General features: G+C 42.1%; 1 protein-coding gene across 2 annotated transcripts; it reads left to right on the top strand.

Moving 5' to 3' along the window:
• Positions 1-4,517: 4,517 nt before the first annotated feature.
• pcdh18a (protocadherin 18a) lies at positions 4,518-12,157 on the top strand. 2 transcript variants are annotated; one of them, XM_037255556.1, is made up of 4 exons: positions 4,518-7,307; positions 7,842-7,897; positions 8,290-8,462; positions 10,592-12,157. In XM_037255556.1, exons 1-4 carry the CDS (start codon positions 4,833-4,835, stop codon positions 11,398-11,400), a joined length of 3,513 nt encoding a protein of 1,170 aa, XP_037111451.1. In that variant the 5' UTR covers positions 4,518-4,832; the 3' UTR covers positions 11,401-12,157. The 2 variants fall into 2 exon arrangements, with proteins under 2 accessions (XP_037111451.1, XP_037111440.1); XM_037255545.1 differs by having other exon boundaries at positions 7,809-7,897.
• Positions 12,158-13,929: the final 1,772 nt, after the last annotated feature.

Here is a 13,929-nt window from a genome sequence, read left to right as displayed (position 1 = left end):
CTTGGTCACTCCACTCTTGCTTACCATGCACCCACATCATCTTCTCCATTCCACAGCTGCCATCTCACAGAACCCCAAGAATCATAAATTCTGTGCACCCCGAGATGTGGGTCACTGGCAGACACTTAAAACATGTATTGTAACATTCCTGTGAGGGTCTTACCCGTTCCAGAGCGTTGCTTCATGCTTCCAGACGTACACAAACACTGCCGTGCACACTTAAACACACATAGTGAACGGGTGGTCTTGAAACACTGAAGTTATTGAGCTGCGTTATTACAGCTCATGTTCTTACCTCTAATCAATCCAGGTTGTTGGATTTGAGCTGAGGGGAAACAAAGAGTGCTTTCTGTCACCAAGACAAAATAAGACTTCTACTTTGCCCTGTTTCTTTCTCCATGAACACACACCCATCAGTCTGGTGCCTGCCAGCAAGTCTCTGGAGCTTGTTTTTCTTGTGTGTGTGTGTGTGTGTGTGTGTGTGTGTGTGTGTGTGTGTGTGTGTGTGTGTGTGTGTGTGTGTGTGTGTGTGTGTGTGTGTGTGTGTGTGTGTGTGTGTGTGTGTGTGTGTGCGCACGGCAAGAATGCTAACAATTTCTGGTTTGAGTTAAGCTACCATGTGTGTGACTTCTGTTGCTATTTGTTAGACTTCTGTAATGCACTGTTAACGTTTCCGACTTCAAACAAGAAGTAGAGGAACTAACATACCAAAATGTTTGATTTTTTTCCCCTTCGGGTCTATGGAAACACAGACAACTGCATCACAAGTTTGTCATCAAAACCACAGAGCAGAAAAATATGCAGCTTTTTGAAAGCATCAGTCAAAAGTGATTTGCATGTCGTCTCAAATTAGACTCACACATAACAGCTTATGCCATTCACATGAAATGTTTTGGAATCTAAAACAAACATCTTTCAGATGATAGCTGCCTTTAAAAATTCGGGCAGTCTTCATTATCGGCTTGACACTAGCTACATCAAAGAAATGACACTCGATGGACTTATAAATGTGTTTGGATGAAGCACATCACTATGTTACTTCCTTTTCTAAAACACAAATCTCTGTGTCACAAATTAGCTGTCAGTCACCAGAATGACGCCGTTCCCAATAAACTAACAACATGCCAATCACACACAAACACAAGGTCACTCCCGTTGACAAGATAAGTTACACAGAAGAAGGCAGGCGCATATTCAAAGCATAACAACTTGTGATGTGGCTGTATTTTTTGCTTTCAAGTGACTAACAACTATTTATACCATTCAGTCAGGGTGACTCCTGGATATTGAGCTGAGGGTTATGAAATGCCTACTAATTGATGTATATTTTCTATTGATAGCATAATTTCCTGAAGTAAATAAATAAAATTAAAATGTGTAAGAATCAGATAAATGTTTTGTAGATCCCACTTGACGCCGATTTCTATGATGTTAAGATGAGTTTGTAAGGTTATAACATTAAAAAAAAATTCTGCAAAACAAGAAAGCCTTAATCCAACCCCATAAAAATGTCTGGATCAAAGAATCAACCAGTTATTTTATGATTAAACTTTTCATTTGTAACTTTTGTACTGTAGCCAGTCAACTATACCACTGCAAACTGGATCTATCCCACAGTTAATTGTCATTTTCAGCCACTTGGACCAAAAGTTCCAGTCTTCATCAGCCAGCCCAATAGAATAGAATAAAATATAATACAACGGGACAGAAATCAATTGAACACAATTCAATAATTTAAGTGGTATGGTATTTCCATAACAGAAGTAAAAGCATGTTTTTCTCTGGCGTTGCAGAGAAAAAACATGAATATTTTATATAGCTCTCAAACTAGCATAGCCAGTAAAGTCTGTCAAAAAGCAATAAGCTAGTACTTTTCTTTGGATGCAGACGGGCTGTGCTAAGGGACAAGTAGAGCACATACAGTAATGTGGCCCACTTCAAAGGTGATCAGACCCATTCTTTCTTTGCCTCGTAGTTCTGCCTGGGCTATAAATTTGTCAGCCAACTGTTGACATCGCTTGCAATATGTTGCGCTCACACTGTGCACTGTGAACAAGAACAAGGTTGTGCACTTTGTCACGTCTGAAAGCACATACACTCACAATGGTGGCCAACGAGACATAAAGCAATAAAGCTTTATGGACCCCCAATGAAAGTGAAGATGAGGGGGAAAGGCACCATGCTCTGATGAATAACAATTACTGCAATGTGTGTGTGTGTGTTGGGGAGGTGGGTGTGGGGGGTGGCTTCTGGGTTGGGGGCTACCAATTTCTCTCTTCAACGCAAGTGAAAGCAAACTCACAATGTCTCTGCGGCTACCCCGCCCATTTGAAAAAGGAACCCGCAAGATCGCTGCTAATTGAATATGAGACAATGAGTGGGCAGACGAGGCGACAGATGCTCGCGTGCCTTTACAAGGAAAGCACCAGCAACACGCACAAATACGCGGACACGAGCATTCTTCTTGAATAAAATCCGGACTGGGGTGCAGGGTCTGAGTTTTAGGGGGCCAGTCCAATACGAAGATCACCATAGTGTTAGCAACAGTTATGACTGCTGGGTGGGGAATACAGATTGGCATTTGACAACACTTGCTGTTTGTGTGTACTTGAACATACGTATATCCAAGTAATTTTCCTCCCAAAATGAACTTAAGTTCCCAAAATGCACTTTGTGTAAGATCCCTGCACCTGCTGCAGAAAATGAATATGTTTAACCCAATTATTGTTCCAAAGCATCAAATGGGTTGCGTTTGTTCAGCTCCTCTGGTTATGCAGCGTGCCTAAACGTATTAAGCCTCCATCTGTTTTTTTACTTAGATGATGCGCCTCTCTATACATTAATTGTTTTATTCTGCACACTGTTTAAGACCCCTTCCCCCGCTAACTATGTCTTTCTTTTGCCCTCTTCTTCTTTCATTTAAAACCAAGGGCTGACTTTGTTCCCCAAATGTGATTAGTTTCTCTGGGTTGCAAGAAGTAATTGCATTACTGCATTGTGAACATTTTGAGCCATGGAAATGTTAGGCGCCTGCATCAAAGCTGTTTAAATACCAAGCGCACTATGCTGAATCGTGTGCATAAAGGGGAATGAATGCTAATGTTATGCAGACAGACTTTGGCAATGAATAGACATTCAGAGTTTAACGAAAATTATTTTATTTTCTGCCGATTGGTATCTCATTGTGATACCTGCCTACTAAACTATTGCGCTTCAGGCCAAAATCATAACCAACCTTGAAAAAGCAAAACAGGAAAATATGTTTAAGTATTGCAATTTCTGCTTTTTTCTGACAGCAATTTTTGTTTTATGCTTGATCCTGTACAACAATTGTAAGTGCCAGCGCTGTTCTTTTGTTTGAATAAGAGGTTTTCAGTCACTTATGGTCAACTAAAGTCCAAATTATCTTACTCTTAATGTACCTTTGAAGCTCCGCAAACATGAATCTAAGAAAAATGGGTCTGGGGTTATGGTTCGGGGCTCCGCTGAAGTCTTGTTTAGTCGGCTATAATCACTACGTTCTGGTGCCAAACAAACCGCACCAGATGGTCTCCAGAATGCACGCTGCCCGTTGCGCATATTCGTTAAAGCTCTCTCACACCATCTCCGTTTTAAGAGCATGCAGGCACATTTACATGAATTTGACAATGGGGCAAAACAACCCTAAATGATAATGTTTTTTTTTCTTCTTTCTTTCTTTTTTTGTGTTGTGTTGAGGTTATCCATCATCAAACTTCCATCCTTTAGGCGAGTTTGTAGTGATAATGAAAAGGTTTTTGCACGAGACTTGAAGTGTTCCACAGCATGACCCAATATTTAAATGTATCCATTAGACGCCACTTTAATACGATTCGCTACGCAGCTTAACAGGCTTCTTTTTTCACACAAGCACAGGTTATGTGAAAAAAGTATAATGTGCTCTAAACCCTCTCAACAAAGACTTCCAGAACTTCTTGCGCATTTTATGCTGGAGTTAGACGACAGCTGCTCATAAAGGTTCTGTGCCAATATGACTAATGCTTTTGGTAATGATTAAGTTGACCATGTTTAGAAATTTTCCTTTGAGAACTGAAACTATAAACTTGTGCCTCTGTAGAGTTTAGAAATTTAAGGGAACAAACCCAAGGCGGGAATTCCAGATCTTCCTGTGGTTTTATAGTATAGTGAAAACGTCAGTGCACATGAGAAGTGTGAATGGATGTTCTTTTTTCGACAGGTTTAGTTTATTGCTTGTCAATGGGGGGGTTTACTGGCCCTTCAAGGAGGAGTTTTCTCCCTTATTTTTTTCTATCCCCTCATGCACCTCCTTCCCCAGTTTGTGTGGCCCCTAGAATGTAGCACTAGTTGAGGCGGATTATTGAGTCTCAGTGCAAAAACGCCACAAACAGGAAAAAAGAGAGATTGAGAGAGATTGAGAGGGAGAGAGAGAGAGAGAGAGAGAGAGAGAGAGAGAGACAGAGAGAAAAAAAGAGAGAGAGAGAGACAGAGAGAGAGAGAGAGACAGAAAGACAGAGAGAGAGAGTAGGAGAGTTGGAGAGTGCGAGAGGCAAGCAGGGAGGGGAGATCGAGAGGAGTCGCGCACACTCCAACACCACAAGGCTGTTATGCGAACCCGATGCGCGCAACAGATTTGCATGCCAGCGCACTAGGGGTATTTTTAATTTAAATTGCTGCAACTCAGACAATATTGCATGTGAATGCATTCTTGCAGTGAAGATCGAGGAGCAATGCAACGGGGACCACCACACCCAGTTGCCTAAATTAAATCTGGAAGTGACCTCTGCAACAATTTGGAGCTTTTTCCTGCTTGGTTTCAACCACAAAAGGACATAATGACGGGACTTTTTCAACTGAGAATGTGGGGTTTCTTCATCGTTTTAGTGCTGTTAACGCTTCACGCATCTGGTAAGACACTACGATATCAGATTTACGAGGAACAGAAGGTTGGCACAGTTATTGCTCGTTTAAAAGATGATGTCGCGGATGTTCTGGCTAAACTTCCAAGCTCAGTGTCGCCGCGCTTCCGAGCAATGCAAAGAGGGAGTTCCTCGTTTCTCACTGTGCGCGATCAGGACGGAGAAATAAGCATCAAATCCAGAATTGATAGAGAAAAACTTTGTGAAAAGAATCTCAACTGCTCGATCCAATTCGACGTGCTCACGTTGCCTACGGAACATCTGCAACTGTTTCACGTGGAGGTGGAAGTTTTGGACATCAACGACAACGCGCCACAGTTTGCCCGCGCCATAATCCCGATTGAAATATCCGAGAGCGCGTCTGTCGGAGCGCGCATCCCCCTGGACAGCGCCACGGATCCAGACGTGGGCGAAAACTCCCTGTACAGCTATGCCTTAGAGCCCAACCATTTTTTTAATATTGAAGTACAGTCCAGAACCGATGGGGCAAAATATGCTGAGCTGGTGGTACTCCGAGAACTGGATCGGGAGGTACGCTCCAGTTATGAACTTCAGTACACGGCTTTTGATAGGGGTGTTCTATCCAGAACAGGAACCACCCTGCTTAAGATCAATGTCGCAGATTCAAATGACAACAGCCCGATCTTTGACAAGTCCTCATACGTGATCAATCTTCCTGAAAATGCACCTGTTGGAACACTGTTAATTGATTTGAATGCCACTGACGCTGATGATGGGACAAACGCCAAAATAGTCTATTCATTCAGCAGTCACGTGTCCCCCAAAATCATGGAGACGTTCAAAATCAACCCTGATAGTGGTCACCTGACCCTCATTGCTCGTGTAGACTATGAAACTACTAATTCCTATGATATTGATGTGCAAGCACAGGATATGGGTCCAAACTCCATGCCAGCCCACTGCAAGATCCTGGTCAAGGTGGTTGACGTCAACGACAATAAACCAGACATTAGCATTAATATCATGTCCTCACAGGGCAACGGAGATGCAGCTTATATATCAGAAGCCGCTCCACTGGACACATTTGTGGCTTTAGTGAGGGTGGAGGACCTAGACGCTGGTCTTAATGGAGAGGTGGAGTGTAAGCTTCATGGTCAAGGTTATTTCAAACTCCAGAAAACATACGAAAACAACTACATGATTCTGACTAATGTGTCTCTGGACCGAGAGAAGAGGTCAGAGTTCAGTCTGACGGTGATGGCAGAGGACCGAGGGACTCCAAGCCTCTCCACAGTCAAACACTTCACTGTGCATGTAACCGATGAAAATGACAACCCACCGCATTTTGAGAAGGGGCAGATTGAGATCTTTAAAGCAGAGAACAATGCTCCAGGGGCATATTTGACCTCCATCCTGGCAACAGATCCAGATCTGGACGTCAACGGACAAGTGATCTACTCCATCCTGGAGAGCTCAATTCATGGGAACTCCATTTCCACATATGTCACCATCGACCCTTCTAACGGTGCAATCTATGCCCTGCGTACATTCGACAGGGAGGATGTGAGCCGCATCTCCTTTATTGTGCAGGCCAAAGATGCTGGAACGCCACCGCTGTTCAGCAATGCCACCATTGTTCTCAACATCCTAGATGAAAATGACAACCCCCCAGTGATTGTGGTCCCTCAGCTGTGGAACTTTAGTGCTGATGTACCAGTGTCAAAGTTCACTGAAGCTGGACATCTTGTAACTGTTGTCAAGGCAACGGACCGTGATATGGGGATAAACTCTGAGCTTGTTTGCTCCATCGTCAGTGGCAATGAAGAGGCTTTCTTCAATATTGATCCAAGAACATGTGAAATTCGCGCCAACGCCAGTCTGGAGAACTTCCCTCATGAGCATGCTGAGATAACTGTTGTGGTGAGAGATCATGGAAGTGAGAGCCTGAGTGCCAAAGCAGTTCTCAGGATAAACCTCTATGAGAATATAGAGAACCACGTCCAAGAGATGGACCAAGGGGAGTCTCCACTTGATGCATCACTGATTATCATCATCTCCCTGGGGGCCATCTGCGCCGTGCTGCTGGTAATCATGGTAGTGTTTGCTGCTCACTGCAACAGAGAGAAGAAGGAGACAAGGCAATCTTATAACTGTCGGGTCGCTGAATCAACCCACCAGCACCACCCGAGGAAGCCCTCACGGCAGATCCACAAAGGAGACATCACCCTTGTTCCCACTGTGAACGGTACCCTACCAATCAGATCCCATCACCGCTCGCCTTCAGATACACCACCATTGGACCGAGCCCAGATGGGGACCAGGCAGTCTCACCACAGTCACCAATCCCTTAACAGCCTAGTGACAATTTCATCCAATCACATTCCAGAGAGTTTTGCCCTGGAGCTGGCGCATACAACTCCACAGGTGGAGGTGAGTGTGAGCGCACACACACACGCTCGCACGCTCACTCAATCACTCGCTCACTCGCTCACGCACGCACGCACGCACGCACGCGCACACACACGCACACACACACACACACACTCACACACTGAATTTGCACGAAATTGTGAAAAACAGTCTCATCAAGTGTATTTCTAGTTGCAGCCGTCTTTGTCCTTACTTTGTTTGCACCTTGTCCCAACCCATGATAACCCTCAGTCATGTGTCTCCGAATTCATCCAGATTCACTCTCCGATAAGCAGTCCCCCTTTTGTTTTAACACCGTCCATTTTGTGTCATCCATATTCAGCAGCCACTCCATCATTCATTTTGTGTATACTCATCCATTTTTTTGTCTTCTGTCTTGTCTCTCTCTTTATCTTTTTTCCCATCTGTTATTCCATTTTCACCCCGACCCGTTTCAATTTTTCCTCCTATTTTTTTTTTTTGTTTATTTGTTTTATTTTGTTTTGTTATTTTGGGATACAGCAAGTCTCACAGCTTCTGTCCATGCTCCATCAGGGCCAGTACCAACCCAGACCCAGTTTCCGTGGCAACAAATACTCTCGCAGCTACAGGTAAACCCTCAGCCCCAACACCGCTAATTAATTTTTATTCACCTTTTACAAATCACTTTGTTGTCTTTGATTTACATCTGTGCGATATGTTCAACAACCTGTTGTATAGTTTTTCTTTTTTTTCATATTCCAAATGTCATCATACATACCAGCGCCATTCACTTCCCAAAGTAATAATTTGTCAGAATGTCCCAACAATTTATTTATTTTTCTTAATCAGACCAAATTTTGTGAAGTAGAAATGGGACAGGATTGTTTGGAGATTCAACAGTTTGCACAAATTCTTGTCAAAAATGGATTTGACTCATTACATGCAGACATGTTTCATAAAAAAAAAAAACTCGACATTGTCCATGTGTTTAACCTGCACGTTTTGCACTGGTTCCATTAAGGTATGCATTACAAGACATGGACAAGTTCAGCCTAAAGGACAGTGGACGTGGGGACAGCGAGGCGGGGGACAGTGATTGTGAAATGGGGAGAGAATCCCCCGTGGACAGGCTGCTGCTGGGAGAAGGATTTTCTGACCTGATACATCTCGAAATGCACCACCGCCTTCATCCAGGTAAGCTACCTTGATGTAACACGCCGGCTCTGATTGTATTGTCGTGTTGCAACTCTTCAATTGGCTTGGCTTTGCTAAGTCACACACCTCCAATACCCTCACACTCTGCTCACACCTTAGAACACAATCACAGCTCCAATTAATTCCATAATGCAAAAGTGACACTGTTTCAGCCATTTTGAAATAGTACAGTAAAGGGCTCAATATAATTTTGATTGTTTTTTATGTTATTCAAATACGAGACCAGAACAGAAGGAGAGTGTAGACTTCAATCAATCCCTAAATACAGAGAGAGCAACAAAGATTTATAGCATCCAAACACGTTAGATGGAATTTTCCATATTGAATTTGAATCGCTGTCACTTGTAATCAGCATCAAATGTGGATGAAACTAAGTTTGAATTCACAACTTTTGACCCTGCAAAATGTATTTCATTCACATATTTTAAAATGTGACAGAGATATATTGCCCAGCATGAAAAATAGGATTTGAGAAAAGAAAAAAAAAAGTGGAAAAATAATTATCCATGATACTCATCGTCAAAACAAATTAATTTATCAATACCTGAAGCCATTGATGATGTACACAAATAAAGCCACAGAAGAAAACATACAGACCTTGGCACAGGTAATATTATTGTGGAAGTGAATTGAATTGAGCTATTTCCTCTGCACTGCTTCCAGCAATTTTGTAGACATCCCGCCTGACAAATTTTAGCACTATGGACAAGGTCAGGGCTGAGCCAACTAATAGTCCATACACCTGCCCATACAGCCATTCAGCACGCTGAAAACACAATCCCATTGTACTCTGCCCATTCTTCCACACAGACCCTATTTCCACGCTTGTTATCACACCCAGAGAGGTTACAGTGTGCCGGGCTGTTTGTGTCATTCCGTGTGTGTGTGTGTGTGTGTGTGTGTGTGTGTGTGTGTGTGTGTGTGTGTGTGCGCACGCGTGCATGTGTGTGTATGCACGCGCGTTATCTACCCCCCGAGTCGTGTCTGTAAAATCCTCCCCGGAGCAGAGATGAGTCGCCTGTCACTCATCGGTATGCGTCTCAGGGTGCTGTTTTTTTTCTACCCTTTTCCTCCATTTTCTTTCCTTTCTCTTTTTCCCCTCTGTTGAGTGACAGTGTTGCACTTTCATGTCTGAACTGAGGAGAATTCACAGTAATTGCTTTTAGAATTATGTTATTTTCTCACTCAGTCACTCTGCCCCTTTCTCACCCGCTGCAATCCGGAGAGCCCCTCCAAATGTCTTTTTGCTGTACATGTAATGTATTCGCCATCTTAATTGTTATTTTTAAAAGGAGGGGTGATGGACAGTGTCGGTCAATTTAAGTGGCTTCCACCCCCAACCTCTGTCCTCTGTATTTTTTATGGCAATATGCAAAAACAAAAGTGAAGGAATCTTTTTGATAGCTGCGTCTTGGTTTCTCTTCAATGGATTTAATTTATCTGGATATTAAATCATGCCAGATATGACAGAGCAAGACAACCACTGCCTTCCTTGTAGATGTGAAAGATGTGGTTGATATAAATGGAAGAACAGATATGAATTTATCCGCCATCTTTAATGCCAGATGGGTGAAATCTAGCAATTAATCATTCGTTATCTATATCTAGCGATTGTTTTCTTATCTGCCTCAAAATTTTTATCGTAGCCAGTATCTAGCACCAATTTGCTCATACTGTAGTGATGTAGAAGTATGAAGGGCTGCAGAGGGGAAAAGACATTACAACAATTACTGTGCTTAAAGAAAATCAGCCAGAACTACCTTGTCAAATATTCAACAGATAGATACATAGATAGGTCGGTAGGTCGACCGATCCGACGATTGATCGATTTATTGATATATGTATAATTTCTGCTTTTCATGGAAAAAAGAACACGAAGGCTAACACTAAGTTGATCTGATGTGTCTTCTCAATAGTATTTGCGCTTTTCCCATTTCGGTATTTTTGACATGTATTAAGGATGACACCAAAGTTGGAGACTCACTATGACGCTTCTCGTGTATCTGCCTTTCCTTATTTTGCAGTGAGCATTTGTTTTTAAAGCTAATTTGTTTTCTTGTCATTTGTTGGACAAGCCCTTGATGCTTGTTGTTGTTCTTTTCTTCTAGCAATGAGACTGTGCACGGATGAATGCCGGGTACTGGGACACTCTGACCAGTGCTGGATGCCTCCAGTCTCCTCACCCGCGTCCTCGTCAGACTACCGCAACAACATGTACATCCCAGGGGAAGAGTCTTCCCAGCAACCCCAAACTGATGATGACCAGTCCTCGGAAGAGTCAGATCAACTCAAGAGTTTTTCCACTTTTGGAAAGGAGCCTGGGAGTGAGGAGGACGGGCCAGCGAGAGTTGCCGCTGGAGGAGGAAGTGAAGGATGTACACCAGCAGGAGGCGCTGGCTCACTACTCACGGAAATGAACAGTGTCTTCCAGCGGCTCCTACCTCCTAATATGGACTCATATAGTGAGTGCACTGAACCAAGCCCAACTTCATCATCCTCAACTGGCGAGAAAGGAAGCGGACGCAGTGGCAACATTTCCGGTAACCATAGCAACATCGCCGTTCCCCAGGACAGCCGTAGAGGCTTGTTACCAGGTGGGAAGGGTCCTGCTTACCCCCCAGGTGTGGCCACATGGGCAGCCAATACCCACTATCTAAATCCAGGAAATGGATCTGTGGGGAACAACCACGTATCCCCAGCCCCTCCCACATCCTCCACCTCCAGTAACGGACAGCCACCACACCTCAAATGGCTCCCTGCCATGGAAGAAATTCCAGAGAACTATGAGGAAGATGAATTCGATGGTGTGTTCTACCAGGGTGGCAAACGTGGCGAGAACCGCCAGGAGACAGGCATGGATGCTAGCGAGCTGGTCCATGAAATAAACAAACTACTGCAGGACGTCAGGCAGACCTAGAGAGTAAAATACATAAGGAGGTTTCTTCTGAGTCATTTGACCACCTTTGAAAGAAAATTCAATGTGCAAACATACATAATCAATGTGATAAACGCTTTGTGCTTATCGTAATGGCTGTCTCGTTGTTTTACCAAATATCTTCTCACCATTTTGAGATGAGAGACTTGAAGAGTAAAACACTGCACTGCAACAGAAGTGGCACAATGACCTCAAAACATAAAAAATAAGGAAAACAGACAATTGTTGTTGTGTTTGTTAGTGATTTTGAGGGAGAATCCACCAATTAACTCCCTGTCATTATTTGTAATGTTTACAGATGCCAGTGGGAGAAACCAACTGTTATGTGGTCTGGTTTTACAATGTACAACAAATGTACAGTGTCTGTGAGAAATGACCGCTTCACTTGAATATTGTGCTATGTGTCTTGTTTTGTTATCATGGAATGTAACTGTACAAATTGATCTTTGTATTTTAAAAAACACTTTTTCTATATATTTATATGTGTCCATGTATGTTTGTACAGAAAAAGAAAACAAATGTCTATTTTTTATATTGTCACTGCATGTCTAAATATTCAGTGTGTATCTCTTTCTTCTGCTTTGTTACTTTTATAAAACAATTGTATTTAATTTTGTATTGAATGTTTGTGAGCACCATTTAAAAAAAATCACATTCCAATGAAGTTCCATGTTGAAATATGGTTTTGTATAGTGTCCTTATGACAAAGGCAAATAAAGTAGAACGATCAATAATGTAATTTTGGCTTGTGTTTTAATTTTAGTAAGTCCTGAATATTTCACTTTCGAATTCCACAATTTTTTTCAATTGTGTCTTATGACTTCATTTTACCCCCTTGCCTCTTAGCACCTCCTGATGTTATCCATCTGAACTGCACCATCTTTAAGCAAAATTAACAGTGCTAGGCTGTACAACAATCCACAAGCATGACTCCACTAGACACGTATTACTGTATTCCTAAATTAGCATAACTTACAAATACACATTTTGGTTCTTTAAGTTTCTTTCCAATGATGTCTTCTTCAACAACTGTAAATATGCTGCTGTACGTAATGAGATAAACACAGCCACGTGAACGAATAATTCAGTTTATGAAAATGAAAGAGTGTGCATGTGTATGTGTGTGTGTGTGTGTATGGGTGTGTGCGTGTGTGTGTGTATATGTGTGTTTGTTGGAAAATATGGCTTACTCGCTCACACACACACACACACACACACACACACACACACACACACACACACACACACACACACACACACACACACACACACACGCACGCATTTATACAACACATAATGACAAATATGAAGATAAATTATTGAACTGTTTTTGAAAGAGGCAAATTTCAACCACTAAGGCTAAATGATGCACTTAACCTCATGAGACAGAGCTTGAATCAAGGTTAAGTTTACAATTTGCATGTCCACGGAAATTCCCTAAAAACGACACACGCAGAGGCTGATGTGAAGAGACCAACATGAGTCAAGCACACACCCATATGGATGTATGCACGCACACACCCACACACGTATACTGTATCCCCACACACACGCACACACACACCCACACACTTAATGAGCCCATTTGTCTTCATCATTAAAAAGACCAAGCCTCAATAATCAGCAAGACGATGTGTGAATGTCCTAAGCATGCTCGATTCTAAATTAGCACAGCTTTGTAAGGGATTTGATGGCTGTTAGCCCTAATCAGCATCTCAGGGAGCTATTGTTTATGATGGCATATATGACTTCCAAGTAAAAATGAAACGATATATTATAGTCTTCAGTACGCATTCACCAGATTTTTTTTCTTTTCGTCTGCCTAAGAAAAGTCATGGAATATTCAGCTTTTTAAATATGCTTGATTTTCAAAATTGCACATGGGGCAAATTAACATTTTTAACAGTGTTGCAAAACAAGTTAAAAGACATCTAAAAATTAGCCTGTGAAGACATGATGGATGATCTTTAGCCACAAGAAATATCTTTGGAATGGGGTAATGGAGTGTGTAATAGAAAAAAAAACATTTGTTAGTGCTGATTTATTGCCATGGAAATGCAGTAATTAATTTTACACAAATACTCGCGACAGTTGCATCGATAGGGTATTGAAATATAACCTCCACCATATCATTGTCTCTGCAAATCCGACATTAGTATTTGTCAGTCCTGGACTCACTTATCTTCAACTCATGTTCATTCTTTGGTCGCTCTGGTTTTCAAGATTTCTTTCTATTTTTTTGACAAACATATATTTGCATGCACACTTCCCTCATTCTTAATCTCATCACTTCCCACATTTTGATTTTTAAATAAGTTACTGTAATTGTATTTTAAATTGTATTCTTCAGGTTTCGCGTGATGTGTTTTATTGGGGGGAAACAAAGGTACATTCTTAGCCATTCAAAATGTCTCACTGATAAACAGGAAATTAAGATGGCGATGGCCTCTGTAATATTGACTTATTGGAAATCTCAACTTGACAGCAGTTTTCTTGTGAAGTCAAACACAA

The sequence above is a fragment of the Syngnathus acus genome, chromosome 1 (genome assembly GCF_901709675.1).
Source record: "Syngnathus acus chromosome 1, fSynAcu1.2, whole genome shotgun sequence".
NCBI lineage: Eukaryota > Metazoa > Chordata > Actinopteri > Syngnathiformes > Syngnathidae > Syngnathus > Syngnathus acus.
The sequence above is the reverse complement of the archived record's forward strand: the minus strand, read 5'-3'. Positions and strand labels throughout refer to the sequence as shown.